The following is a 27,271-nucleotide window of genomic DNA, read 5'->3' on the forward strand; positions in this document are numbered from 1 at the left end:
GGGATGTGCCATATACCTGGTCATGTGACTCTATTATAAGCCTGATTGGGTAGCTGTATTTTATGCTTGGACATGTTGCTGTATAGCATTGTTTTAGGACTGCATTATATTTTTGGTTACAGTGCTGTATTATATAATGAACATGTAATTTATATAACATGACTGCATGCTCTTATCTCTCCTATTGTCAAGAAACCTTCCCTTGATGCATCTTTTCTCTCCAACTATCGCTCCATATCTCTGCTTCCCTTTGCTTATAAAATTCTAGAACAACTTGTTTTCAATCGTCTGACCCACTTTCTCTCTTCCCACTCTCTTTTTGACCCTCTCCAGTCTGGCTTCCATCCCCTTCACTCAACTGAAACTGCTCTCACTAAAGTAACAAATGACTTACTCTCAGCTAAGTCCAATGATCACTTCTTCCTTCTTGTACTTCTCGACCTGTCTGCTGCTTTTGACACAGTCGATCATTCTCTTCTTCTTACCACTCTTCACTCCCTAGGTCTTCACCAAACAACTCTCTCCTGCTTTGCTTCCTACCTCTCTGGCCACTCTTTTAGTGTGTCTGCTTCTGGCTCCCCCCCCCCCTTCCCCTTTCTATTGGAGTCCCACAAGGCTCTGTCCTTGGCCCTTTGCTCTTCTCGCTCTACACCACCTGTCTTGGTGAACTCATTTAATCATTTGACCTCCAATTCCACCTCTCTGTGGATGATAAGCAAATCTGTCTTTCCTCCCCTGACCTCTCTTCCACTGTCCTAACCCAGGATCTAGCTGTCTCTCTACTGTAACTACCTGGATGTCGCAGCGCTTCCTGAAACTCAACATCTCCAAATCCGAGATCATCGTCTTTCCTCCTGTCAATGTTGCTATCCCTCTCAATATCTCCCTCTTGGTTGACAACATCACTCTTTCTCCTGTCACCCAAGCCCGCTGCCTAGGAGTCACTCTTGACTCAGCCCTCAGCTTTAACCCTCATATTCAGTCCCTCACTAAATCCTGCCACTTCTGCCTCCGTAACATTATGAAAATCCATCCCTTCCTCTCTGTTAAGATTCTGGGTTTAAAGTAACCCTCTGTGCCACACAGCTGGCCTACCCGTTACCTATCCAACGTTCAAAATCTCCCAGGCAAATATTCAAAATAAAATAAATAAGTTTATTTAACAAAACAAGATACAGCTCCCCAAGACCTGGAGAGGTAGTTCAGGGCAAAGGCAGTACTCCAGGGACCAATTGTCCCTTTCCTGTCAGGGGCAGAGATCTAGATCTCAACACCAGCCTGACTTCAGCTATTACTCAGTAGTGAATGCCAATTTGCTGTCCTCTGGAGCTCTCTTTTAAGCCCAAAAATTACCTCAACAGCAATATCAGGACCTGCCTGATATTGCCTTATCTGTGTTTACCTTTTCACAGGTAAACATACAGACAAAGGGATAGCAGATGAGCCACTCTTGATATAATTAAGGAGAGATCACAATCCAGAGACATTACATTTAAATACACAATGCAGTCCTCATAGACATAGAGCTCTGTCTGTGGTTCTTTTCATTATCTTAATACATGAGACCACCTGGTGTGATGTACATTCATACAGGACTGGTGGACAATAATCCTTTTGCCTAGGCTGAAACAATGGACTAGTCTGCAAGATAAGAAAACCATGCTGGCAGACATTTTAACTACTTTCAAATAGAATATATACAAGTTTAAATATGACAAATATGGGGAACCAGAGGGCTAGAAAAAGTATATGTTTTTATAGTCCACAGTTTGTGGGAAATGAGGTACAGACTGGTTGAGGGGATATTAATACCTCGTTTCACCACACTCTCTCAGGAAGCAACCAAAATCCCAGTCCATTCACTCATCATATCTCGCCTCGACTATTGCAACCTCCTTCTCACTGGTCCCTCTCGCACTTCTGACCAATCCATACAGAATGCTGCGGCTAGGCTTATCTTCCACTGCCACCGTACCTCTTCCACTTCTCCTTTGCATAAATCCCTTCATTGGCTCCCTGTCCATTTCAGAATTCAGTTTAAGCTACTTACCCTCACTTACAAAGCCCTTATCAAAGCTTCTCCTCCTTACTTCTTGTCTTGAGGTACATACCAGCCGCTTTGCTCCACCTCTGACCTCCGCCTCAATTCACCTCTCATTACTTCCTCCCATGCTCTCCTCCAAGACTTCTGTCGTGCTGCCCCTGATCTTTGTAACTCTGTACCTTGTCTCACTCGCCTCTCCCCCAACCATCAGTCCATCAAACGCATACTCAGAACTCATCTTTCTAACAATTCTATCCATCACAACCTCTTCTTCGTCTGGCATCTAAATTTTTCTCCCAGTTGGTCCTACTGTCTCTCCCCACCGTCCCTCTAGAATGTAAGCTCTCGCGGGCAGGGACCTCTCTACCTATTGTCCCGGGTCTGTCTCCCGTCCCTCATACATCCTGTCACGTCTTTTGCTGCACTCTGTGTGAGTTCCCATAGCATTACTCACACTCATCTGTGCTACCAACATGTATTACCTCATCTTATTGTTATAAAAAATAATAATAATAATAATAATAATAATGACTGGTCATAGAATTATATTGCATTCCTGATTTTAAGGCTATATTGTATCCCTGGTCATGGGTCTGTGTTATATGTCTGGACATTAGAAGGTATATTATGTTTTAATATTCAAAGCACAAGAGAACATGTATGTCTGGTATCAGATGTCAGTGATATCTCCTGCATTAGACATATTACAGCAGAATACAGCAGTCCTCATTTTGGAGACTGCAATAGTTAGTGATTTACAAATTTCCAAAAAGCTGAACTTTTTGCTAGTAGACCCCGATAGCTAACTCCATCTGAGGATAATGTTAGCAGTTCTAGCCTATGGCTAAAACATAGCTTATCGCAGCTTTTATGATATGATAATTAACAAGGGAAAATTGTGATTATTGATAAATAGGCCCCTTTGTACCAATGAGTGTAGATCTACATATTATAAGAAAACATGGCAGCAAGATGTTGGTTGCCAAAAATCTTAGGTCTACCCTTAAAACTTATGCTTAAGGTTCTGAACCATTTATATCATCATCACCATTTATTTATATAATTGTTTCTGCACAGTACTCAGGATACACGGGATATTTTTTCAAATACAAGATCATTCTGTCAGTTACTGGTAATGGTGCAGTGCTTAGCGTCTAGACTTAAAGGTGCAGAGTTTTGTGGGCAGATTTAGAGCAACTGGGCTTTTGTGCTGTTGTAGAAGCTCATTAATGGCAAAATACAGTGGGAGTCATTAACAATGGGTTGGCACAATGCAAAGCAGTGATAAACTTTAGATTGTGTCTTTGTGACAACATTGCGCCTACATTTATTTGGTTTTACAACAAGTAAAAAGGGTCTCTGGGAGAATGCAAGCATCAAGGGAAAAGTAATGAATTTTATAAGCCTCCACAAAAGCATACACTTGGCGCAAAAGTAGCACAATAGCATAAGAGGAGATGTACAATTTAGCACTGAGCCTGTGTATTGTAAGTGACCCCATTATTTTTTTCAACACCGGCATAGAGGTGCCAAATTATTTTTCCAGTTTTGTTAGTATTGGATTAAATACAGATACTGTAGGAATAACAGATATACTGTAGTCACCTTTGCACCTGTTTACCTATTTGTTTGCAAGTGAGTCACTATGATCCACTATGTGAAAAAGATGATCAGCTCAAAAATAGGGGGCTTAGAAATGTTAGGTAGAAACATTTGTTATTTACTGCAGGGGAAGAGAGTGCAGTCTGCATAGGGGTTAATGTCAGTACATTTCCAGAATGCAGTAAAATGTCTTTGATCTGGCTGGAATGCAAGGGTTAATGTCTAGGCAGCTGTAGGGGAAGGGTTAATCCTGGTAAATTGTTTTACTGAAGCTGCTCAGTGAAGCAAAATATTACAGAGGAAATCAATATCTCTGTGTGTGAGTGGTGTATAGATACGTCTGTGTGGTCTATGGATATATTTGTAGATGTGGTATATAGAATTATATATATCTGTGACAAGTGACAATATGTTTTTAGAATTTATGCAAAATGCAACAAAACCTGCAACCTCACCTACAGTGATAAGTAGCAGCAAATGGACATTTTACTGTACACAATGATATCATTTATATAAAGAAAACTCATTGTGTAATACTGTAACTTTATTATATTATGTTTTTGGCACAAGAAGAATTTATTGTCCAGTTTGCAGGTGTATCATACAGAGGAGCTATTGTTCATGAATAGTGACATAAAAGCGGTATATTACAAGAGGCTTTGCAAGCTCTGCTCAGTGCAGAATGTAAGTGTGTTAGCTGAATCTGTGCTCGCCAAGTTAGCAGCTTAGTGAACACACAAGGTTTTTCCCTGCACAAGGGGTGGATAGGGGCATTGTATTGGTAGGTGCACTTTTAGTACCTAGCTTATTACAAATACAATATAGTGGCTTTGTGAACCTGATAATTATATAAAAGAGGAGTGGACAGGTAAAGTTTTCGTCATTCCTTTTATCTCCTGGTGTTAATGTGGTTTTATAATGGGAACTCATTTGCACCCCTAAATGTACAAAAAGTGGTTGCTGCACACTGTTAGCGATGTAAGTAAACAATTAAAATGATCAGGCCTCAAATGACACTCCATTCATCTCCCTTTTATGTTTACTAATAAAACTTGAAGCAAGTAGGTAGTGCGTAGGTGTGACTTTACCACTAGTTCATGTGCCGCACAATCCCATCTTAGACATAGTATTCATTATGTAGTGAAACCCCCTTTCTCCAGCCCCTATCTATCAAGGGTTACTTTATTGGAACTGAAAGTCAGGTCATCTGCGTAGATGCACCCAAGACTGGCTGGAAAATCATTACTTCTCTCTTTGGAGTTTTCAAGAGAAAACACAGACACAGTTCGAAATTAGGTGCATTAAAAAATATGAATATTAGAATTGCATATGCCCTCAGCAAATAATATTCCCCAAGAACATATTTGTTTTGTGCACTTAGGAATACAAAATAAATGAGTACAAGAATGCTAAAATGTGTAATAAAATGTAGTAAAGTTAGGTATTAGGGTCATTAATATAGTCAAAGCATGAAAACCGCAATGATAAATGCAACCAAACATCTTATAATTTACATTCTATGATTTTTTTTTATTAGCGCTGGGCATATAAAAGCGTCTGTACTACCGTGGTATGAAATGATTACAGAGCCATTTCCTGGCTGAAATGAATTATGTAGGAACTCCTCCCAAAGCAGAAAATCCATTATCAGATTAAGGAGCATAGGTGTCCTGTGCTAATGTGGGATGTGTCTGTAGTTTTCACCTCTTTATAGCTGCTCTTGCTATGATTGGCTTCAGATTGTCAGCATTTACAATAATGTATGATTTTTGGCAGGTGAAAATACTGCTCTGTTGATTCTTACATCTGGACCATAGAGTCTGTAATCCATAGAAAGGCAAAAAGGAAAAATCCAAATTCTCCCATGTAGTAGGAACTTGTTTAATCTTGGGTACCACAAGGCCGGATGTCATGCTATACACTGCCACTGCAAGTCTTAATTCAGAGCTTGGCTACTCATTTCCTACTTTTTTCATTGTTACCGTGAAAAACATTTACCACCAGTCAGCATGGGAGATGAATACTGTCACTCTGAGCCACAAGGCTGCTCGACCTAGTGTCTGCCTGCTGCTTGCATGGAACAGAGTGTAATATGAAGCTTGGGATAGGCTGGTGCATGACAGTAAAACAGGTTTTGTTGTATTTCAGTGCTTAAACAATGTCATACAGAAGGGTGGCTCTACTCTCTACACTGCGCTTGTGTGGCATTTTTTTTCCCTGGTTAGTTTGCTGGAATTCCACTTGCATAAGAGGTAACAAGAAAGAGGTGTCTCACAGCCAATAACTGATAGCTGGTGCAGAGCTGGACAAATCGTAGGAGCCAGATAACCAATGCACCTAAAACAATTATTACAGTTGACTAACATTTAGGGCTGGATTTACTAAGCTGCAGGTTTGAAAAAGTGGGGATGTTGCCTATAGCAACCAATCAGATTCTAGCTTTCATTTAATTAGTACTTTCTACAAAATGACAGCTAGAATCTGATTGGTTGCTATAAGCAACATCCCCACTTTTTCAAAACCGCAGCTTAGTAAATCTAGCCCTTACTGGTAATGTCTACTAATTTCAATAGATGTATATCTTTCCTGGCTTCTTAAGAAGTCCTGCTGACTCTAAGATTTGACTGACTGAGTTTTGAATTCTACATTATTTTGTCCACCTATACTTGCTTGTACATAATCACTGGGTGGGCGTGATGCATACTTGTTAGATGGGTGCTCAGGTGATCTCTAGACTTGTCCTAATGCAAAGGACCATCTCTTCCTCCACTCCAGATGGCATGACTAGGGCAGTGTTGGGCAACCTGACAGACTTCAGGAGCTGCATGGTGAGACCCTCTGACCTTCAAAGGGCCGAACATTGCTCTTTTTTTTCAGTAACACATTAAAACTATACATGTAATCACATAAAGCGATGCCGATCTGTAATAACATATCAGCAGGTATTTTAAACAAGAGTTACGACCTTTATTAAACAAACCTGGCACAAACCAGAAAGGAGCTGGAGGCTGCAGGTGAAGGCTTGTGGCCCTAGTGCTTACTGTTGCCCATCACTGGTGTAGAGAAATTCCCAGCATCCTATAACAGGCATGCAGGGAGTGGGTGAAAATAGTGGATTTTTTAATGTTAAAACAGCATCCTGGTCGTGACATGAATAATAAGGATCTAGGAGGAGGCTAATGGGTTTTACTGTGTCTGAGCATTACACTTCAGCTGATAGTGTTCTTCCCTCCTCCTCTATCCCTCTTGGGTCCTGCCTGCTACTGCTGGAGAATGAACTAACCTGGGTAATGCACTGGGTAATAAGAAAAACTATATACTGTAGATGAGTAATGAAATGTGCAGCAGAAATGATTTATGGGAGTAATTGGTTGTTTTTAAGTCACAAATAAAGTCATCCAGCAGGTGAAGTGGTGATAACACTGGTATCAAATAACAGGTTGAAATGATCTGTGAACTGTGACCAGCATGATGGTTGGCTAAGAAGGTGGGTATAACTGTAGCCATTCAGTCTGACTCATTAATAAAAGAAATAACCTGAGCTATTACTATTTTTACTAAAAAAAAACAAAAAAAACTACAAGAGCAATATTCTGGTCCATTTGGACATACACGTGATGAGCATTGTTGATCTTTTATTACTATTCAAACACTTATATAACAAGAGTCATCTGAAAGCACTGCCCACTGCCCACTGCCTGGACACCCCATTTTTATTTTTTTTTACAATTATGCCCTTGCTGTATCATATGCACCAAGATGGTAGAAATAAAGTCATTAAAGTTGAAAGATAAGCAGTGGATAATGTCACCTCTGTGTTGATCGTAAGATCTGAGCCTCCTGACCTACTGAAGCTCTATGTGACAACTTGTAAAATTGTAAACATCCTCAATAATCTCCCCCCATTATAGCTCATTTAATTGTTTTGTCCTCAAAGCAAAAACACTATTTAGCTCTAACTATTGTGTAACCTCATGATTTATTGCATCGTTAAAACTTAATTGGTATTCAAAAGGAACTGTCAAGCTTTCCCCATAATCCCAAACAGAAACAAGTTGCCTGTACATAACAGACTCCATCTTGGAGATCTTGGTGATGCATAATATGTTTCCTCAAGTTACCTCATTATTTAGAACTTAGACCTACTACAAGGAATTTTATTGGCAACCAGTCAGTTTAGTGAACAAAATGCCTGTTTTAATGTGGCAGTAAAAAGGTTGGTTGGATCGCAGCCTGGATGCTGTATTCTGTGCTTTCTGCAGTGACACAGATTATGTTTCTAAAAAGTCATGGAGGAGGGCATTAAAGTAATTCAGTCACAAGGATATAAACACATTCATTAATTTTGGGATATCCTCATCCAGAATTTTTCGTTTGATTCTAGACGTATTTCTGAGATAAAAGGAAAATGGTTTAGCAGTAGTAGACTCCTGATTGTTCAGTTATTAATCCCTATAATCTTGTATTACATTGAGGCAGGGGTGGAACTACCATTGGTGCAGCAGGTACAGTGCACTGGGGCTCATGGAGATAATGGGGCCTGCTGCATGGTTAATGCAGAGGGTCGGACGACCCGGTTCTCTCCTCCCCGCCTACCTGCCCCGGGGCCCACAGCTCACTAGTTCCCCCTCTGCATCCAGGTTGGGTTTTATTGGAGCTCTGAAGATGTGTACCCCCAAATTCTAGTTTCATTATCTCTTATTGCACTCTTGTAATTAGCCCCTATCCTTTGACTACAAGTACTTCTGTTTTGTTGGGTTTCCCATTGAGGCAGTTACCACTCATGCATTCTTACAGGTCAGCTAAGCAGGCAAAGTACAGTTAGGGCTGAATGTCATCTAAAAAGCAATGTGCAGCTTAGACCTTGGTAATGGATTATGATGCAGGGTGGCTGGATATATACTGCAAACAATACTAAGGATAAAGCAGAGCTTTGCCGTATTTGGTAATGGTGCAGAAGAATTTATTCCTGTTGAGACCCTTTATGATTAGGCTTTCAAAAGGACTTGAAGCAGCTGAACACTGTACTGGACAACAGACTTTTGTAGGTGTTCAATCAATATTTTATTGTTCACCTTATCAAATGAATCAGCGAGATCAAGGATGATATAGATAGCACTCTGACCATCTCTCTAGCCATCAGCAGGTCATATATAAATTATACCAATACAGTTTCACTCCTGAACCCGAACTCAAATGTGTCAAAAATTTGTTGTTTGAAAGGTTTGCATTTTTTTTACAATCTTTTCTATGACCTTTTTTTATAAGGGAAACTTTATTTGAAACAATTATGTACTTGACCAAACTCTCTCATTCCAATGAAAGACTTTTTTTTAAAACAAGTCTGATAATTGTATCTTTCAGCGGTGTAGAGCACTGTTTATGTAATGTAAGACTGGACCTGTTCGACCTTGGTTTGAGTACAGTAATTTTGTGATTTTTACACTTTCACTCTTATGGAAAATACCAAAATGTATCCGTCATGCTGAGGATTTGATGTAAGAACTTCTTAGCATTTCTTTTGATGCAGCAATTGGAATTCCAGCCCAGATGGTGGATACTCTGTTAAAGCAGAGAACAAACTGCACATGTGATGTGACCACTTTGATCCTCTGATGTCCAATGTGTGGCCTTATGCCTTGCTGAGGATACAGCTATGTGTTAGTTACTGGGTTTAATAACTTTTAATTATTGACATGAGCCTTGTCTATGGATTGTGCATGAAAAGCTTAATTCACTACATTGGGGAGATTTTTTGCAATTATCCCTTAAACTAGGACAACTTTTATCTCCATTCACAACTCCAATATTAAGCTTGCAGTATTTCAATATTGTGAGTTTACTGTTTTATGCTATTAGATACTCTTAAGAACTAACGGTTTCCACATAAAACCCAAAAAGGGACAATTGATAGGAAAGAGAGCAGGGGAATTGGGGTACAAAAGAGACATATTGGAGATGTGCGGCAATAGTTTACCAGACCCCTTTCAGGCTATGGAGTTTGAAAACAAAACTTTTAGTACTTTCATTCTCTTTGTTGGTTCCACTATTTCTGCAGGTGGGCCTAGGTTTCTGCCATGGATTTATGGAGCAAGATGACTTTTGCACCAGTCCAGAGCTTATACTTTTGATGGGACTCGTCTTGTGCCTTCCAGTTGTACTTGGGCAATGTGTGTCTAGAAACATGCTTCTGTGCCAACTCTAACACAATGCTTCAAAAATACTAAAATACCACACCTAATAAACACAGCCCTGATGTGCCCTCACTTTTATAACTAATTAAAGCCATATGTGAGGTTTAAACTGAACAGCATTTTAGGAAAACAACAGAAAAGGTTTATTTATTGGAATAAGTGTTTGTAAAGTGGTAGGAGGCAGGAATTTTGTTGTGACATTTACAGGTTTGCAGTGTGTACCTCTCAAGATTTGTCCATTTTGTTACAAACCTAGAGGTACTTCTAGTTTGGGGAGGAGAGGGAAGACGCGTTTCTCGAAGCAGTGCCAAGACGATGCATCTTATATCAAGTGTGTTTTGGAAATTACCTTCAGTAGAGATAAAATAATAATAATCCCGTATATACTTTGCTAGACATTTCTTAGTGAAAAATACTATGAAGACATGGACTAGTGATTAAGCCTATTGTCCCAATTAAGGTTGTTGTTGTTTTTTTAATGATTGTGTCATTGGCCTGGATTCATTCATCGATGCGATTGTATATTATGTGCATATCTAGTTCCCCTTTCGCCTCGCCTGTGGCTTCTTACTGGCTCTCCTCCTTTCTTCCTGTGTCTTTATAGTCTCTCATTTTTTTTCCTTCCTCCTTCTCTCCTCTTCCCCCTCCTCTGCTGTTTCCTTGTTTCTACCTTCTCCCTTTGTTTCTCCCTCCTCCCTTTGCTCTCCGTTTCTCCCTCCTCCTTCCTCCCTCCCTCCCTCCCTCATTCTTCACGCACTCCTTTCACATTATCGATCAATTGCTTTATCAAGTCTCCCTGACTTTGTCCTCAGGGTGTAAAAGAGAGGGGATTTTGCTTATGATAGAGATCTGCAGATTTGTTTTCAAGGCGTCACGAGACTACCACATATAGACACTGTTTATGTCACCTAAGGCTGCCATTTATCTAAATGGAATGCTGTGATGCCCCTTTGGCAAGTTTGTTTAGTTCATGAACGCTATTCAATAATTAATTTTTATGTAAAATGGAGTCTAATTGTTATATTAATCTATCCCTACTAAACTTGTACATCCAGTACTATCAATTATACCATTTCTAGGGAAATATACATTAAGAAGTTAATTACAACCAAAACAGAATGTTCCGTTTTGGACGAAACATCACAAGTTATACCCCATCCCAAGTTATGCCCCAGACGTACCTGGCTCTTTCAGCACATTCACCACTGCTCTCCTGGTTCCTACATGGTTACATTGGCAACGTCATGTCTGTCAGTCTATCCGACCAAAGGCCGGGTCTGCGGGGACAAGTAGAGTGCTGCAAACACCGCGGGCGTCTGCTTGCCTTTTTCAGACAGTCAGCATGTTGTACACCAAACAACACACCAGCAGGGTACATGCAGGTGAACGCAGGCAGGTTTATGTAGGATGTTGGGGGACCTGCCTAACCTCATGAACGCCGGACCCCAGGTGATCAAACTTTTGTGATGCAGTAAAACCTCAAAGGCTGACAAGTTAACTTTCTTTTTGCTCATTAGCACATGAGGCCCACACGCCTTTCTTTTATTTTTACAATTTTGCACTGCACCCTGAAATACGCATCGTCTGGTTCACTGAACCTGTGCATGTTCACAAAGACTACTTATTTATGTACGTGTGATGTTGTCTCTGCATCATCGCAAAGCAGAGCGGTAACATTTGCTTACAGTAAGTGTGAAGATTCCTCCTCATGCTTCTGCCTGTTGTCTTACTTGGTCACTGTTTAATCAGTATCTGTACTCCCTTATCACTATAGTCCTCCCAGCAGATGTGAGCTGGTGCTTTGGTCCACCACAGGTATATAGGGTGAAGGGTAAGTGGCTGTTGATCCTGCTCTGCTGCCCTCTGTTCTCCACATTCCACTTTCTCTATATTTCCTGGGTTATCAGCTGATTATTATTCCCATCACTCCTCTTCCCACTTCTTTCCTATTACTCCCATTTTACCACCTAAAGGGGATTTATTCAGCACCAGGACTGTGGACAGAGGAAATAATCAGAGTGGATGTAAGGGAAAAGTTGTCACCGCAACTCGACTCCTTCACCTTAATCATCTCTCTGTTCTGCTCTCATCCTTCTCTCTCATCTTTTCTTACAAACCGTCCACCTCTCATACCTTCTCCTTCTGTTTAATGTCTCCTGTGTCTTTCTTCCTTTCCAATCTCTCCCATCTCCTCCCGTCCTTTACTGACAGCCGTTAGAATGTAGGAAATCTATTTAATCCTATAATAGTATTACAGGCCTGAGGAGGCAGAGAGGGCCTTGTACTTGATGTTAACCCCAGCACCACTAGGAAATAATGGCACAGAACATACAACCTGAAGGATACTGAAAACGACTTATCTTTCATAGATTTCTAAGTGCATGTAGCTCACTAAGTACTGTCCAACAAGGTAATAATAGATGCAGTGTTCTGTATGTTGTCCTGATGTCATACATCATACTCACCAGTTTTATGTAATAATATATGTTACCCTCTGTATTCTCCAATCTGTATTAAAAAATTGTTCTGTGCTGTTGTACACTTGAATTAAAACATATTTTTTGACATATGCAAGTTCTGGGTTAAATATTGAAAATGAACAACCTGTCTTCCTTATGTATTATGTCTCTTGTGTCAAAATGGAACCATTGTGCAGTAAAACACTTTCTCATTTGCATGCACTGTTTTGTTGTAACCTAGACCCTTCCCTTAGACAACATCCTATGTATATAGCAGAACTGCACACTTTCTTTTAATAATTTAATAATCCAATTATATTGCAGAAAGATGTATGTATATGTGTGTGTATATATATATATATATATATATATATATATATATATATATATATATATATGTGTGTGTATTTATAGTTTGCTCATATGTTGTTTGTGTAATCCAATTACATCTCAGTACACAAGTTTCCGGTACCAAAAATTGCAGCTGTTAGTCTAAATTATCTAGTACCGGGTCCCTGTGTGTGACGTTATACCCTGCAGTGAGCCGTGTCCCTCTCTGATGTTTACGTGTTGGCTGCATTAATTATTAATAAGCCACTGCTGTAATTACCTGCCCCAGCAGCAACACTACTTTTCCTGAGCAACAGCTGCCCTCCAGGAGCTCAGAGACAACACAGCTGTAACTCCACATATAGTGCTTGGTAGCACAGCTATCTCTCATATAGGGTACCTCTGGTCCGGCCAGTTGTCTCTTATTGTGCACCTCTGGACAGCATAGTTATCACTTACTATACAGTGCTGGTCATCCAGTTATCTTCTGCTTTTAGATTAAAAATGATTTATGGACAATGCTGGGATTTATATTTATCTGCCACTGCACAATGATGGGCAGCACTGTTTTCTCTTACTGTGCTGTACTATAGGTGTCTCTCATTGTACTATACACACAGGCTACTCTCCTTGTACATTTCTGGGCAGCATAGGTATTTCACACGGTTAATTGTGATTGGCAGCATAGTAAATGTAATCTCACTGGCAACAGAGTGATGTTGTCTTTACTCTTCTGCTCAGTGCTCTAATTGTACAGTGTTAAGCAGTAGACATAACAGTATATTGAACTGTACAGTGCTGGGTAGCATAGTATTCATTGAATAGTGCTAGACAGTAGAATTAGATTTCTCATGGTACAGTGCTTGGCAGCACAATTCTATCATTGTACAGTGCTCAGAAGCATCACTGCACAGCACTTGGCAGCACAGTTATCTCTCACTGGGCAGCACATTTATCTCTCTGCACAGCACTGGGCAGCACAGTTATCTCTCACTGCACAGAACTGGGCAGCACAGTAATCTCGCACTGGGCAGCACAGTTATCTCTCACTGGGCAGCACAGTTATCTCTGACTGGGCAGCACAGTTATCTCTGACTGGGCAGCACAGTTATCTCTGACTGGGCAGCACATTTATCTCTCAATGGGCAGCACAGTAATCTCTCACTGGGCAGCACAGTAATCTCTCACTGGGCAGCACAGTCATCTCTCACTGGGCAACACAGTTATCTCTCACTGGGCAGCACAGGTATCTCTCACTGTACAGCACTGGGCAGCACAGTTATCTCGCACTGGGCAGCATAGTTATCACTCACTGCACAGCACTGGGCAGCACAGTTATCTCGCACTGCACATCACTGGGCAGCACAGTTATCTCTCAATGGGCAGCACAGTTATCTCTCACTGCACAGCACTGGGCAGCACAGTTATCCCTCACAGCACAGCACTAGGCAGCACAGTTATCTCTCATGGGGCAGCACAGTTATCTCTCACTGCACAGCACTGGGCAGCACAGTTATCTCGCGCTGGGCAGCACAGTTATCTCTCACTGGACAGCACTGGGCAGCACAGTTATCTCTCACTGCACAGCACTGGGAAGCACAGTTATCTCTCACTGCACAGCACTGGGCAACACAGTTATCTCTCACTGCACAGCACTGGCAGCACAGTTATCTCTCGCTGGGCAGCACCGTTATCTCACTGCACAGCACTGGGCAGCACAGTTATCTCTCACTGCACAGCACTGGGCAACACAGTTATCTCTCACTGCACAGCACTAGGCAGCATAGTTATCTCTCACTGTACATCACTGGGCAGCACAGTTATCTCGCACTGGCCATCACAGATATCTCTCATTGGAGAGCACTGGGCAGCACAGTTATCTCTCACTGGGCAGCACATTTATCTCTCTGCACAGCACTGGGCAGCACAGTTATCTCTCACTGCACAGAACTGGGCAGCACAGTAATCTCGCACTGGGCAGCACAGTTATCTCTCACTGGGCAGCACAGTTATCTCTGACTGGGCAGCACAGTTATCTCTGACTGGGCAGCACAGTTATCTCTGACTGGGCAGCACATTTATCTCTCAATGGGCAGCACAGTAATCTCTCACTGGGCAGCACAGTAATCTCTCACTGGGCAGCACAGTCATCTCTCACTGGGCAACACAGTTATCTCTCACTGGGCAGCACAGGTATCTCTCACTGTACAGCACTGGGCAGCACAGTTATCTCGCACTGGGCAGCATAGTTATCACTCACTGCACAGCACTGGGCAGCACAGTTATCTCGCACTGCACATCACTGGGCAGCACAGTTATCTCTCAATGGGCAGCACAGTTATCTCTCACTGCACAGCACTGGGCAGCACAGTTATCCCTCACAGCACAGCACTAGGCAGCACAGTTATCTCTCATGGGGCAGCACAGTTATCTCTCACTGCACAGCACTGGGCAGCACAGTTATCTCGCGCTGGGCAGCACAGTTATCTCTCACTGGACAGCACTGGGCAGCACAGTTATCTCTCACTGCACAGCACTGGGAAGCACAGTTATCTCTCACTGCACAGCACTGGGCAACACAGTTATCTCTCACTGCACAGCACTGGCAGCACAGTTATCTCTCGCTGGGCAGCACCGTTATCTCACTGCACAGCACTGGGCAGCACAGTTATCTCTCACTGCACAGCACTGGGCAACACAGTTATCTCTCACTGCACAGCACTAGGCAGCATAGTTATCTCTCACTGTACATCACTGGGCAGCACAGTTATCTCGCACTGGCCATCACAGATATCTCTCATTGGAGAGCACTGGGCAGCACAGTTATCTCTCACTGGGCAGCACATTTATCTCTCTGCACAGCACTGGGCAGCACAGTTATCTCTCACTGCACAGAACTGGGCAGCACAGTAATCTCGCACTGGGCAGCACAGTTATCTCTCACTGGGCAGCACAGTTATCTCTGACTGGGCAGCACAGTTATCTCTGACTGGGCAGCACAGTTATCTCTGACTGGGCAGCACAGTTATCTCTGACTGGGCAGCACATTTATCTCTCAATGGGCAGCACAGTAATCTCTCACTGGGCAGCACAGTAATCTCTCACTGGGCAGCACAGTCATCTCTCACTGGGCAACACAGTTATCTCTCACTGGGCAGCACAGGTATCTCTCACTGTACAGCACTGGGCAGCACAGTTATCTCGCACTGGGCAGCATAGTTATCACTCACTGCACATCACTGGGCAGCACAGTTATCTCTCAATGGGCAGCACAGTTATCTCTCACTGCACAGCACTGGGCAGCACAGTTATCCCTCACAGCACAGCACTAGGCAGCACAGTTATCTCTCATGGGGCAGCACAGTTATCTCTCACTGCACAGCACTGGGCAGCACAGTTATCTCGCGCTGGGCAGCACAGTTATCTCTCACTGGACAGCACTGGGCAGCACAGTTATCTCTCACTGCACAGCACTGGGAAGCACAGTTATCTCTCACTGCACAGCACTGGGCAACACAGTTATCTCTCACTGCACAGCACTGGCAGCACAGTTATCTCTCGCTGGGCAGCACCGTTATCTCACTGCACAGCACTGGGCAGCACAGTTATCTCTCACTGCACAGCACTGGGCAACACAGTTATCTCTCACTGCACAGCACTAGGCAGCATAGTTATCTCTCACTGTACATCACTGGGCAGCACAGTTATCTCGCACTGGCCATCACAGATATCTCTCATTGGAGAGCACTGGGCAGCACAGTTATCTCTCATTGCACAGCACTGGGCAGCACAGTTATCTCTCATTGCACAGCACTGGGCAGCACAGTTATCTCTCACTGCACAGCACTGGGCAGCACAGTTATCGCTCACTACACAGCACTATGCAGCACAGTTATCTCTCATGGGGCAGCACAGTTATCTCTCACTGCACAGCACTGGGCAGCACAGTTATCTCGCGCTGGGCAGCACAGTTATCTCTCACTGGACAGCACTGGGAAGCCCAGTTATCTCTCACTGCACAGCACTGGGCAGCACAGTTATCGCTCACTGCACAGCACTGGGCAACACAGTTATCTCTCACTGCACAGCACTGGCAGACAGTTATCTCTCGCTGGGCAGCACCGTTATCTCACTGCACAGCACTGGGCAGCACAGTGATCTCTCACTGGGCAGCACAGTTATCTCTCACTGCACAGCACTAGGCAGCATAGTTATCTCTCACTGCACAGCACTGGGCAGCACAGTTATCTCGCACTGGCTATCACAGATATCTCTCATTGGAGAGCACTGGGCAGCACAGTTATCTCTCACTGCACAGCACTGGGCAGCACAGTTATCTCTCACTGCACAGCACTGGGCAGCACAGTTATCTCTCACTGGGCAGCACAGTTATCTCTCACTGCACAGCACTGGACAGCACAGTTATCTCTCACTGGGCAGCACAGTTATCTCTCACTGGGCAGCACAGTTATCTATCACTGCGAAGCACAGTTATCTCTCACTGCGCAGCACTGGGCAGCACAGTTATCTCTCACTGGGCAGCACAGGTATCTCTCACTGCACAGCACTGGGCAGCACAGTTACCTTTCACTGGGCAGCACAGTTAACTCTCACTGGGCAGCACAGTTATCTCTCACTGCACAGCACTGGGCAGCACAGTTATCTCTCACTGGGCAGCACAGTTATCTCTCACTGCACAGCACTGGGCTGCACAGTAATCTCGCACTGGGCAGCACAGTTATCTCTCACTGGGCAGCACAGTTATCTCTCACTGGGCAGCACAGTAATCTCTCAATAGGCAGCACAGTAATCTCTCACTGGGCAGCACAGAAATCTCTCACTGGGCAGCACAGTTATCTCTCACTGGGCAGCAGTTATCTCTCACTGCACAGCACTGGGCAGCACAGTTACCTCTCACTGGGCAACACAGTTATCTCTCACTGGGCCGCACAGTTATCTCTCACTGTGCAGCACTGGGCAGCACAGTTATCTCTCACTGGGCAGGACAGTTATCTCTCACTGCACAACACTGGGCAGCACAGTTATTCCTCACTGCACAGCACTGGGCAGCACAGTTATCTCTCACTGGGCAGCACAGTTATCTCTCACTGCACAGCACTGGGCAGCACAGTTATCTTGCACTGGGCAGCACAGTTATCTCTCACTGCACAGCACTGAACAGCATATGGTACAGGACTGAACAGCGCAACTATCTCTTACTGTACAGTGCTGAACCGTGCAGTTATCTTTCACCTTTGAATGCTGGGCACAAGTCATATCTGATTTTGCATTGTTGGGCATCACTTTTATCTTTATCATTATCTTTCATTGTATATCACTGGGCAGGAATGTTATCTCTAACTGGGCATCACTGTGAGTAAAATTGTGCCCTGTGTTAGACTGGCCAGTAAATTTGTCAGTGAATGATGACTCTGCAACCAGCACACAGAGACACAGTGTTGGGCATCAGAATTATCACTTACTGTACAGGGCAGATCCGTTATCTCTCAGTGTACAGTGCTAGACAGCACAATCTGTCATTGTACAGTACTGGGAACAACATTGTGCGTTGTGTTCACAATTTATTTTCACTGTGCAGTGCTGGGACCAGAATTGTTTTGTATTGTATAGTGTTGATAATTACAGTAATTTTTCTCTGTTTATAGTGCTGGTAAGCAATGTTATGTCTCATTGTACAGTTCTGGCTTACCTTCCACTGTATATCACTGGGCAGCACAGATATATTGCTCATTGTTAATCCCTTGTTTCTCTCTGTGCATGTTGCACTACACAGTTATCTCTTATTGTCAATGCTGAGCATCCCAGTTACTTCATTTTTAGAGTGCTGGGCAGCGCAGGTCTCACTAGCATTTTGAGCACCACTCTCATCTGTCAGTATACGGTAATGTAAGAGCACAGTAATGTTAGTGGCTGGTGACAAAGCTATCTGCTTTGATTTTTTTACTTGGACCGAAGTACGCACTACCAAGTAATCATAATAATAATCATATTTAACATTATTTTGAGAGTCTGCAATTTATATTTCTAACCAATCATATACACAACAGGCCCAAAATAAAGCAATTACAAGGGAATAATTATTAAATCCTGAACCATTGTGTAAAGCTAGTCATTGCGCCAGTTAATTGAAGTCACAGCACCATCTGATATGTTTATAGTAGCTAGTCAGATGTTCTTTAGGATAGGCATCACTGTCTCTCAGCTATACTGTCCGGTGCTGTATACTATCTCTAATGTATAGCAGTGGGTAGAAAATCTCTCAGTATGCAGTATAACAAAGCCATCTGATATTATATAGTACTGGCTCATTACATTATGGTGGGTAGTGAGTTATCTGTATATTTTCTACAGTGTTGTATAACATTGTTGTTTCCATATACATCACAAAGCAGTATAGTTTCCAGCATACATTAATATACAGATACAGCACAGCTATCCTTCAGTTATCTATTAACAAGCAGAAGTACTGTATGTCAGCATACAGAGATGGGCAAGTAATTATTTCTTTATGTTCAGCACGGTTATCTGGCAGAGCACAGCTATCTATACATGTTCAGCTCTGGACATTAGACTTTTCCCAGCAGTAGCATAACAGTCTCTCTGTATACTGCACATTACTGCGTAGTGCTTATATATAGGACTGAGGAGCAGAGTCATTGCTCACAGCTGCTACTTCTCTCTAGCTCATTGGCATAGTTCCTCCTCTCCTCTCCCTCTCCCCACTTTTCTCTCTTCATTCTCCTCCCTGTTTCTATCTGATTCTGTATTTGTTTGTCCCTCCTCTCTGCTAGCTTCTTCTCCCTTATCCTGTGTATTTTCCCTGCTCTCTCACCCTTCTCACTCTGATTTTGGTTTTCCCTTGTGACTCTCCTTCATTTTGGCTGTCTCTGCTGTATAGTTCATTTGGCGTTTGTATATTCCGTAATCTCACTCCTCTGTGTCCTGTGCTCTGCAGCTGCAGATCGACCCCTGGATTTTTATTTTCTCTTGCTGAGTGGCAGTGGATGTGTGTCCTTGTGCGTCTCTGTGTTTGTGTCCTTGTATGTATGTGAACCTCTGTGGCTTTTTTTTTTTGTATGGATATTGTCTGTTCCACATAATCTATGTCATTGTCTGTATGAGTAGTACTGGACCTGAGTATAATTGTGCAAGTGTCTCTGTGTTACTGCAGACTAGCGTATGTGTATGATTCGTGCATGTTATTGTTTAAATCCAAGAAGTATTGTATTAAGGTATTGCACTATTACTCTTTGATTGGAGATGGAAAGGAGAAAAGGCGTCTCGCAGCTGCGAAAAATGAAGGCCAGGTAGAGATATCATCTATCTATACAATTGATGTTTCTGTCTAAATAGCCAGTTATGATGGACTAACAAGTGCTATCTACAAGTATACCTTTATTTCTAGCGATGTGAGCATTATGTACATCTTTATAGTCGTCTTATATACAGCTCATCTGATCTCTCTGTTTACATACCTATATAAATGTATCATGTTTAAGATGGACAGTTGTTATAATATATACACTTTGTACATGTGACTCAGTAGACAGATTTTCTTCCATGTTAGCTCTTCTGGTTCAGTTTATTTTCATACTCCCACTATCTTATCTTATATTTATCATCCAACATAATCACAGGCATATCTCTCAATCCTCACTGATACTCCCCATTTTTTCCCCCCTTCATTTTCCTCTTCTCACTCCCCCATCTGCACTATATTCCTCCCCTTTCATGTTAACATTCAGCTGGTATCCTGTGCACTGAGTGTATCTGGCCTGCTCTCTATATTCATCTCATGTAGATGTACTTCAGCAGCAATACTGACCCCCAATTCCACTAGCCGACCCAGGAGACCTGTGCACTGAGAGGAGGCTGAAGGATTTTGAGAATAACATAGAAAAAAAAATAGCAGCACACAGGACAAAAGACGTAGAGGAAGCTTGGCACACGTATGGAGACATAGTAGTGGGAGATAACCTATAAATGTTAAGAAGAAAGATTAAGGAGGTAAAAATAGATTATTTGTATGCATAGTGAGATTGTGGTACATGTTACAGAGAGTAGAATGTGGAGATTGCTGTACATCTTACCATAGAGATGTGGAAGAGGGCAGAATGTGTACACATTATAAAGGAAGAGTGATAGCGAGAGACAGCTTTATACATTAGAGGGATGGAGGTGTAAAGATAGATGACTGTACTGTTTATAGATAAAGAGAAATATAGGTATACATATATACGCACACATTAAAAGGAACCAGTCAGAGGTGAGAATAACAGTGTTTTGGAGCCCACAAAAGCACTTACAATGCCTGAGCGGCCTCTCACACTTCGTACCTTAAGGAGATGTATGGATTAGTGTGGCCCAGCACACAGCTACAGAACTACCCAGGTTTGTAACATTGTGATTGCTGAGTGCACCTACAACGTCCCATGTGGGTCTATGTGCTGGCCTCCATTAGCAAAAACAAAAGTAGCACGGTGTATATGCCCTTCTGTCTCATTTTTTAGCCTATCCTTTATACACTACCCCTGTTTATACTGCACCCTGTACAGTGGCTGAACTACCATTGGGGCACCGGGGCCCATGGAGATAATGGGGCCCACTGCATGGCAGATGCAGAGGGTTGGGGCCCGGGTTCCCTACTCTGCATATATAATGCAATTCTTTTTTACAAGTGGAGAAATTAAAAGATGAGGATTTGAAATGCAAGATAGATTACATATGACCAAGTTTAGTAACGTCATGCTGGGGATTGTAGTGCACAAACGTTGCACCGTACGTCATGAATTTAGTCACCTTCTCACCAACAAAATATTACTGGTAATTACTGTAACAAGTTTGCAACTATGGGTAACTATTTTAATAATCCTACAATAGTTATAATGCAAGTTTTTCCTTGGCAGTATATAGAGAAAGCATTCTCTATTATTAAGTATTCCATACATTATGTTTGTTATTTGGAATAGTTATACATAGTATTTGTTTACTGTACATTATATGTTTGGCATATGTTCTTGTGTGTTTCTCAGAACGCCATTGTCTGTGTACATGGACACTTAGGTATACAAATGGAACCCCTCCATTATGGAAGTCCTGGGCATTAGGGTAAGAAAACTATAGGGTAAGAGACCCATCATAAAAACAACAGTCAGTAATTTAATTTTAGTTTAATAAAAATTCCTATAGTTCAAAGTTTACTTGTTGGCTCAAGTCCCTTCTATGCAACCTGTCATCTACTGTTCTCCCTCCCAGCCAATCACTGTCCTCCGCACTGACTGCAGGAAGAGGGACTTGGTGATTGGTCACCACATGCGAAGCTCAGTGGTGAGAGAAATAAGCCTGTATATCTGTATTCACTATAAAAAAGGATAAATGATGGATGGCAGCTAGACGTATGTATATATTTCCATGTTATTGAGAAATAATATGCAGTAGCTTTATGTAACAATGGTGTCTAGTGTCAGACCCATCTTACCGTTAAAAACATTAGTAAAACACATATAATAAATGCCAGTGTTTTTGAGAGTAAAGAATATATTACATTGCTCCCAGTTTATCCACACCACCCATATGTGCACTGAAAACACTCAGTGAAACATATAATAAAGAATGTTAAATTGAAAATAATAAAGGAGGTCCTAAAGTGGAAGTAGGTTGTACATAATGTGATGTTTTTACTGTTTGCAGTTTGCGCATATTCTGGAATACCAGCCAAAGGCGAATGTAGGCGTTGATTGATATTTCCATAGACCAGGAAGTAGTAATGAAGCACTGCAAGGGGTTCATCAATGAGTCATACTATGGTGGTAGAAAACAGGTCACAACATGGAACAGAGAAAGAGCAGTAAGCTGAAAGGTCATAAAAGCATTCTAATATTGGTTACAAATTAGTATTCTATTGCTTACAGAAAGAATTTGGTGGCAGAAAATAACCTTTAGATCCATCAAGAGTGCCCTTTACTAGCTAACTGCGCTTTCTTGGTACTTTTACCTACAGTTAGTTATAAATATAACAGAAATAACATTATTTATACTGCTTTCTGGTATCTTTGTACTCAACAACCAGATATTGTTTGCTAGTGCATTATGAGAGGGATAGTCTGTATACAGTCTAGAGAACAAGGACAGGGTAATTGGAGGGATAGATGAAGAGGTGGATGGAGATAATTGTATATAGTAGAGAGACTAAACATAAAGTAATTTAGAGGGAAGTACCTTTATACATTATAGTGAAGGAAGATGCAGATAGCTCTGTATAAAGATATACACATTATGAGATAGATACAGGAGTATACACAAGAAAGACAAATACTAATTATAATATAGCTTTATAAATGATACACATGTAGGTGGGTGGGGATAACTATACATTATAGAGAAAGGGAAGTATAGGGAGATAGCTGTTTATCACAAAGAGAGAGAGAGAGGAGATGAGGTGGTAAGAAATAGCTGCACATACCTTATTAAAGCCAGGGAGACCTTGTGATAGATGGCTGTTTTATTACAGAGCAAAGCAGAGGGATAAGCAGATAGAGCAGGTACTACAACTGTTTTCTATACAAATACGCTAATGGTTTAATATAAACGGGCTTTGTAGTTACCACATAGGAAGAGTAAAAGATAACTGTATTCTATCGTGATGGATTTGTGTCACAGGCAGACAAGCAAAGAGAAATAGCTGAAAGCAGTACAGAAGATCACTGTGTCCTATACTGTAATTTTACTAAATAAACAGGAAATGAATGATGGATCACTATGATACAAACATAAAATGAGATGTTTCATTCTTTGTGATACTGCAGATACTTGTTCAATAGCTAGGCTTAGAAAGATACTGTTAAGTTATATACAGAAACAATATAAAGAAAACAACCTACTATTAACCACTCTAAGTAAATAAAGATATATTTGTTGGTACTATACAAGAGGAGGTGCACCCACACATACTTAATTACATTAGAAACAATGGGGAAAGAGAAGAAAAGAAAATGTGTTGTAAGGGCACTCTTTTGATTTTACTTGAAACTTAATAATCGAATTATAAAAAATAATTGTTATTAATTAACTTAAAACATTATTAACAATACAGAAGATTAGTATGACAATATAAACATAAAGTTGCTATTTTAAACAACTTTATAATAGACTAGACCTGATTTGGATCACGTTAATGGAGTATTAGCCTCATAGAATATATTTGTGATCCAATTCAAGATTAGTATTTTCTTTTGGATGACTAGTGGTTTACTATTGAGACAGAAGGACATCTATTGCAGTGAGACAGCAGGGTAGTTCTTTTTCTACCTTCTTAACAATTACATTATATTTTCAGCTTTATCACTAATCATTTCTTTTAATATTTTTCTATACTTTGTTTTAAGTTAATTAATAAAAAAAATAAATTATAATTCGATTATTAAGTTTCAAGTAAAATAAAGAGTGCCCTTACAACACATTTTCTTTTCTTCTCTTTCCCCATTGTTTCTAATATACAGAAATGTCATAAGAACAGGTTTATTCTATGTATAAGACTTGTAAGAGGCAACTTCTTCACCAAATGTTGAAAACTGCTCTACACCGAGTAAAAGGTGCTAATATAGGGGCACCTTCCACTAGTCAGAGCCCCAGGGACTACTTCATGCAAAAGATTTTCTGGTGGCTCCTCTGTTTTTCTTATAATACCAGGCGACAACTGGAGCGGGGTGCAAATGTGTGGGCCAATCACAAGTCATAATGAAGAGATTGTGACTTCTTGTAGCAGACCCAAGTGCTCTGGATGGGTAGGGGAACCTGTATTACTTTACTAGATTGTATTGTAGCTTTAAAGCGCTGAATTACCCATCACCTACACACTTGGAACATGAGTTGGCTAAACTCTCAAGTAGACTCTCACTGCCTGCAGGGAGCGAAGCCACCATGATGCAAACTGCGTCATCATACACCTTGTCCCACACACTTGAGGACGCCGATGGTGACATCAAGTCACACCATCCTCTTCTTTATCTCTTCTAAAATATAGACAAGTATGAAATAAAGCATACATTAACATAAAGCAAAGCTGCAGTGGCGTAGTAAGACTACTTGGGGCCTATGCGCCATGTCTCCTTGCTCCCCAGGCTACATTAATGCATTCAGTGATCATCCATAACATTTCCTTTCATATCTTCCCTTTCACATCCCCCAGATTATTTCCCACTCACTTGAATTTCTATTAATTCAGCCCCTCCAAATTTATACAACAATTCCATGCAATTAGTATATGTTCAGACTTTTTATTCAACTTTCCTTTCTTCAGACAGTGTTTCCTCAAGTTATGTCCTTCCTCTCCTTCTATTCATCTTCTCTGTGGTACACAAGTTTACCAATCTCAGTTTTCCTTCATCTCCTACTATGACACTGACCATAATGTTTTCACTCTAGCCCGCTGTTTTATTAGGTACCATAGTGCCGATATAGCACACCATGTGGTATGATGCGTGATATGATATTTAAATAATTGCCTCAATTAAGGAACACATGAGATTGTAAAGGCAATAGATATATCCACGTGGTGACCACAGCACTGGGTCTCCTAATTGTCTGACCCTGAAGCAGTTTTGCTTAGTTGGTTTTCCTTCACATTTGCATTAATGCCTTTTGTTAAATTAGACTTTGACAGTTTAAAAGTAAGGATTACTCAATATGTTTTTCCCCATATACTGGGACGTTTGGACACTACTGAAAAATGATGAAGAAAAATGATGTCCGGTGCTCAGAAACAAACAACATATAAAAATCACTGTGTCAGCATATACATAAAAGAGATTTTTGTGTACAATATAGCTATATTGGGATAAGCTCACCTGCCAGCGTCAAGGCATCTCATGTAGGCGAGTCCCTAAGCTAGTGATACAAATTTATATTCAGGGTGTTCCATTTAGAACCTTCCCCTGAACCTCCATCTTATAAAGCCTGCAGCACCTGGAGGGACTGGTCAACTCCTAGAAAAACAAACTAGAAAATAGTGAAAGAGAAAAAAGCAGTTCTTTAAATTAAAGAAATGTGTACAAGTGAATAAAATCATTTGAGATGACAGCCAAGGACAAATGAGACCTAAGTGCACATGCAAACAAAAGAGAAATGATGTCCAGCGCTCAGAAACGAACAATATATAAAAATCACTATGTGTCAGCATATACATAAAGGAGGATTTTGTGCACAATATAACTATGTTGCCTTTGTGCAGTATCTGTTGAAAGGCGATGATCCCTGTGTAAATAGAGTGTCTGATCAATGCAGCTCTGTGCACTTTAGGTTTCTGTTCTGTTTTATGTTTCAATGCGACTTCATTTGCCCAGTCTCAGTTGAAGCTGCATTATATGCTTAACAGTAGAATGAGTGCAGGTAGATTAGAAGGGCCCTGCTCAGATATTGCACTGGAGCTAAGGGGGGATATGCCACTGTTAACCACCACCTTAATATAAACTGGTTTGAACTTTGGCAAAGCATTGGAGCCATGGGCCAAACACTAGCTACAGTTTTCCCAGTAACACTCCTATTAGCCCATTTGAACAATAGACTTGCTTGCACACTATATTAAACATGTGAACATGTAACATGTGGACTGTCCTTCAGAAGCCTAGTAGCACAACGTCCATCCATCCATTGAACTCCTTATTTCTGTACACGTGTTGTGGTGACTCAAGTACACTAGACTTTCTTTTTCTTCTTTGCGACAGCAGCAGTGCAGATATGTTTATTCTCTTCCAGTACTTATACATATATTGATATAATGGCACAATTACAGATACACTCTATGAATATTATATCTATTCCCATACATAGTAAAAGACTAGCTCTTCAGTTTGATCAGCTTAACCAACCTTTATACTGTGTCATTTTTCAACCTGGGTACCCACCATAAATGATCAACTTTATAAATGATCATCCATTTCTACTGGATTTTGATCAGGTATAATAAGCCCATACAAAGTGTTGATGGTCATTGTTTAACCTTAACATGCAGACAGGAGCGGGACGGCTTTCTCTGTACTGTGATGTGATCACTTGGTGCTGCTCCTGAGCAGTCAGATCAATATAAGTTGGTTTTCCACAAATGTAGCCAAATAACTAACTAATCTGATTTGATCTGTTTTATTTGATAGTACTTTGTACTCAGTGTTGCTTCTACCTTAGCATGATAGAGACTGGAACAGTGGGTGGTATAAATATGGCTTTCTGGAAAATAAATTTTAGAGATCAGATATTGCTTTGTATTTTGATCGTTTAATATAGACTAAAGTGCAAATTAAATTAAGAGAAAAAAAATGGGAGAGACAGCTGCATATCTCATAATAGACATATCTGAGTGTACATTGTAGAGGGGGCTGTTAGATTGCTATGGGTTGCACTGTTCACCCCCAAAAAAAATTGCCAGATGGGTGGCATTAAGAAGCAGCTGGCTGGGGGCAGTGTATTACTCTGCAAAAATAAATAAAAATGTTGGAGGTTATTGCCGACACTAGCCAGGACTGGTCTAACACACACTGATGGCTGTAATGCTCACATAGTGCCGGTTAAACCAGGATAAACAATGGTTTATTACATTAGAATAGGACTTTGTTGGGCTCCAAGAGCTA

The 27,271-nt window shown here is 41.3% G+C and overlaps 1 protein-coding gene across 3 annotated transcripts in view; it reads left to right on the plus strand.

The window, feature by feature from the left end:
• The window catches only part of LINGO1 (leucine rich repeat and Ig domain containing 1), a 233,686-nt gene that overhangs the window by 202,459 nt on the left and 3,956 nt on the right, over window positions 1-27,271 (plus strand). Inside the window, exon 1 of one of the 3 annotated variants that reach the window (XM_075208281.1) lies at window positions 19,384-19,957. The exons of 1 other annotated variant lie outside the window; for it this stretch is intronic. In XM_075208281.1, coding sequence (XP_075064382.1) covers window positions 19,847-19,957 — 111 coding nt within the window. In that variant the 5' untranslated portion in view covers window positions 19,384-19,846. Of the gene's footprint in view, window positions 1-19,383; window positions 19,958-20,092; window positions 20,658-27,271 lie in introns of those variants that run through there. One more of the 3 variants, XM_075208282.1, reaches the window with a different exon arrangement.

Source organism: Mixophyes fleayi, chromosome 4 (genome assembly GCF_038048845.1).
Source record: "Mixophyes fleayi isolate aMixFle1 chromosome 4, aMixFle1.hap1, whole genome shotgun sequence".
Taxonomy (NCBI): Eukaryota; Metazoa; Chordata; class Amphibia; order Anura; family Limnodynastidae; genus Mixophyes; species Mixophyes fleayi.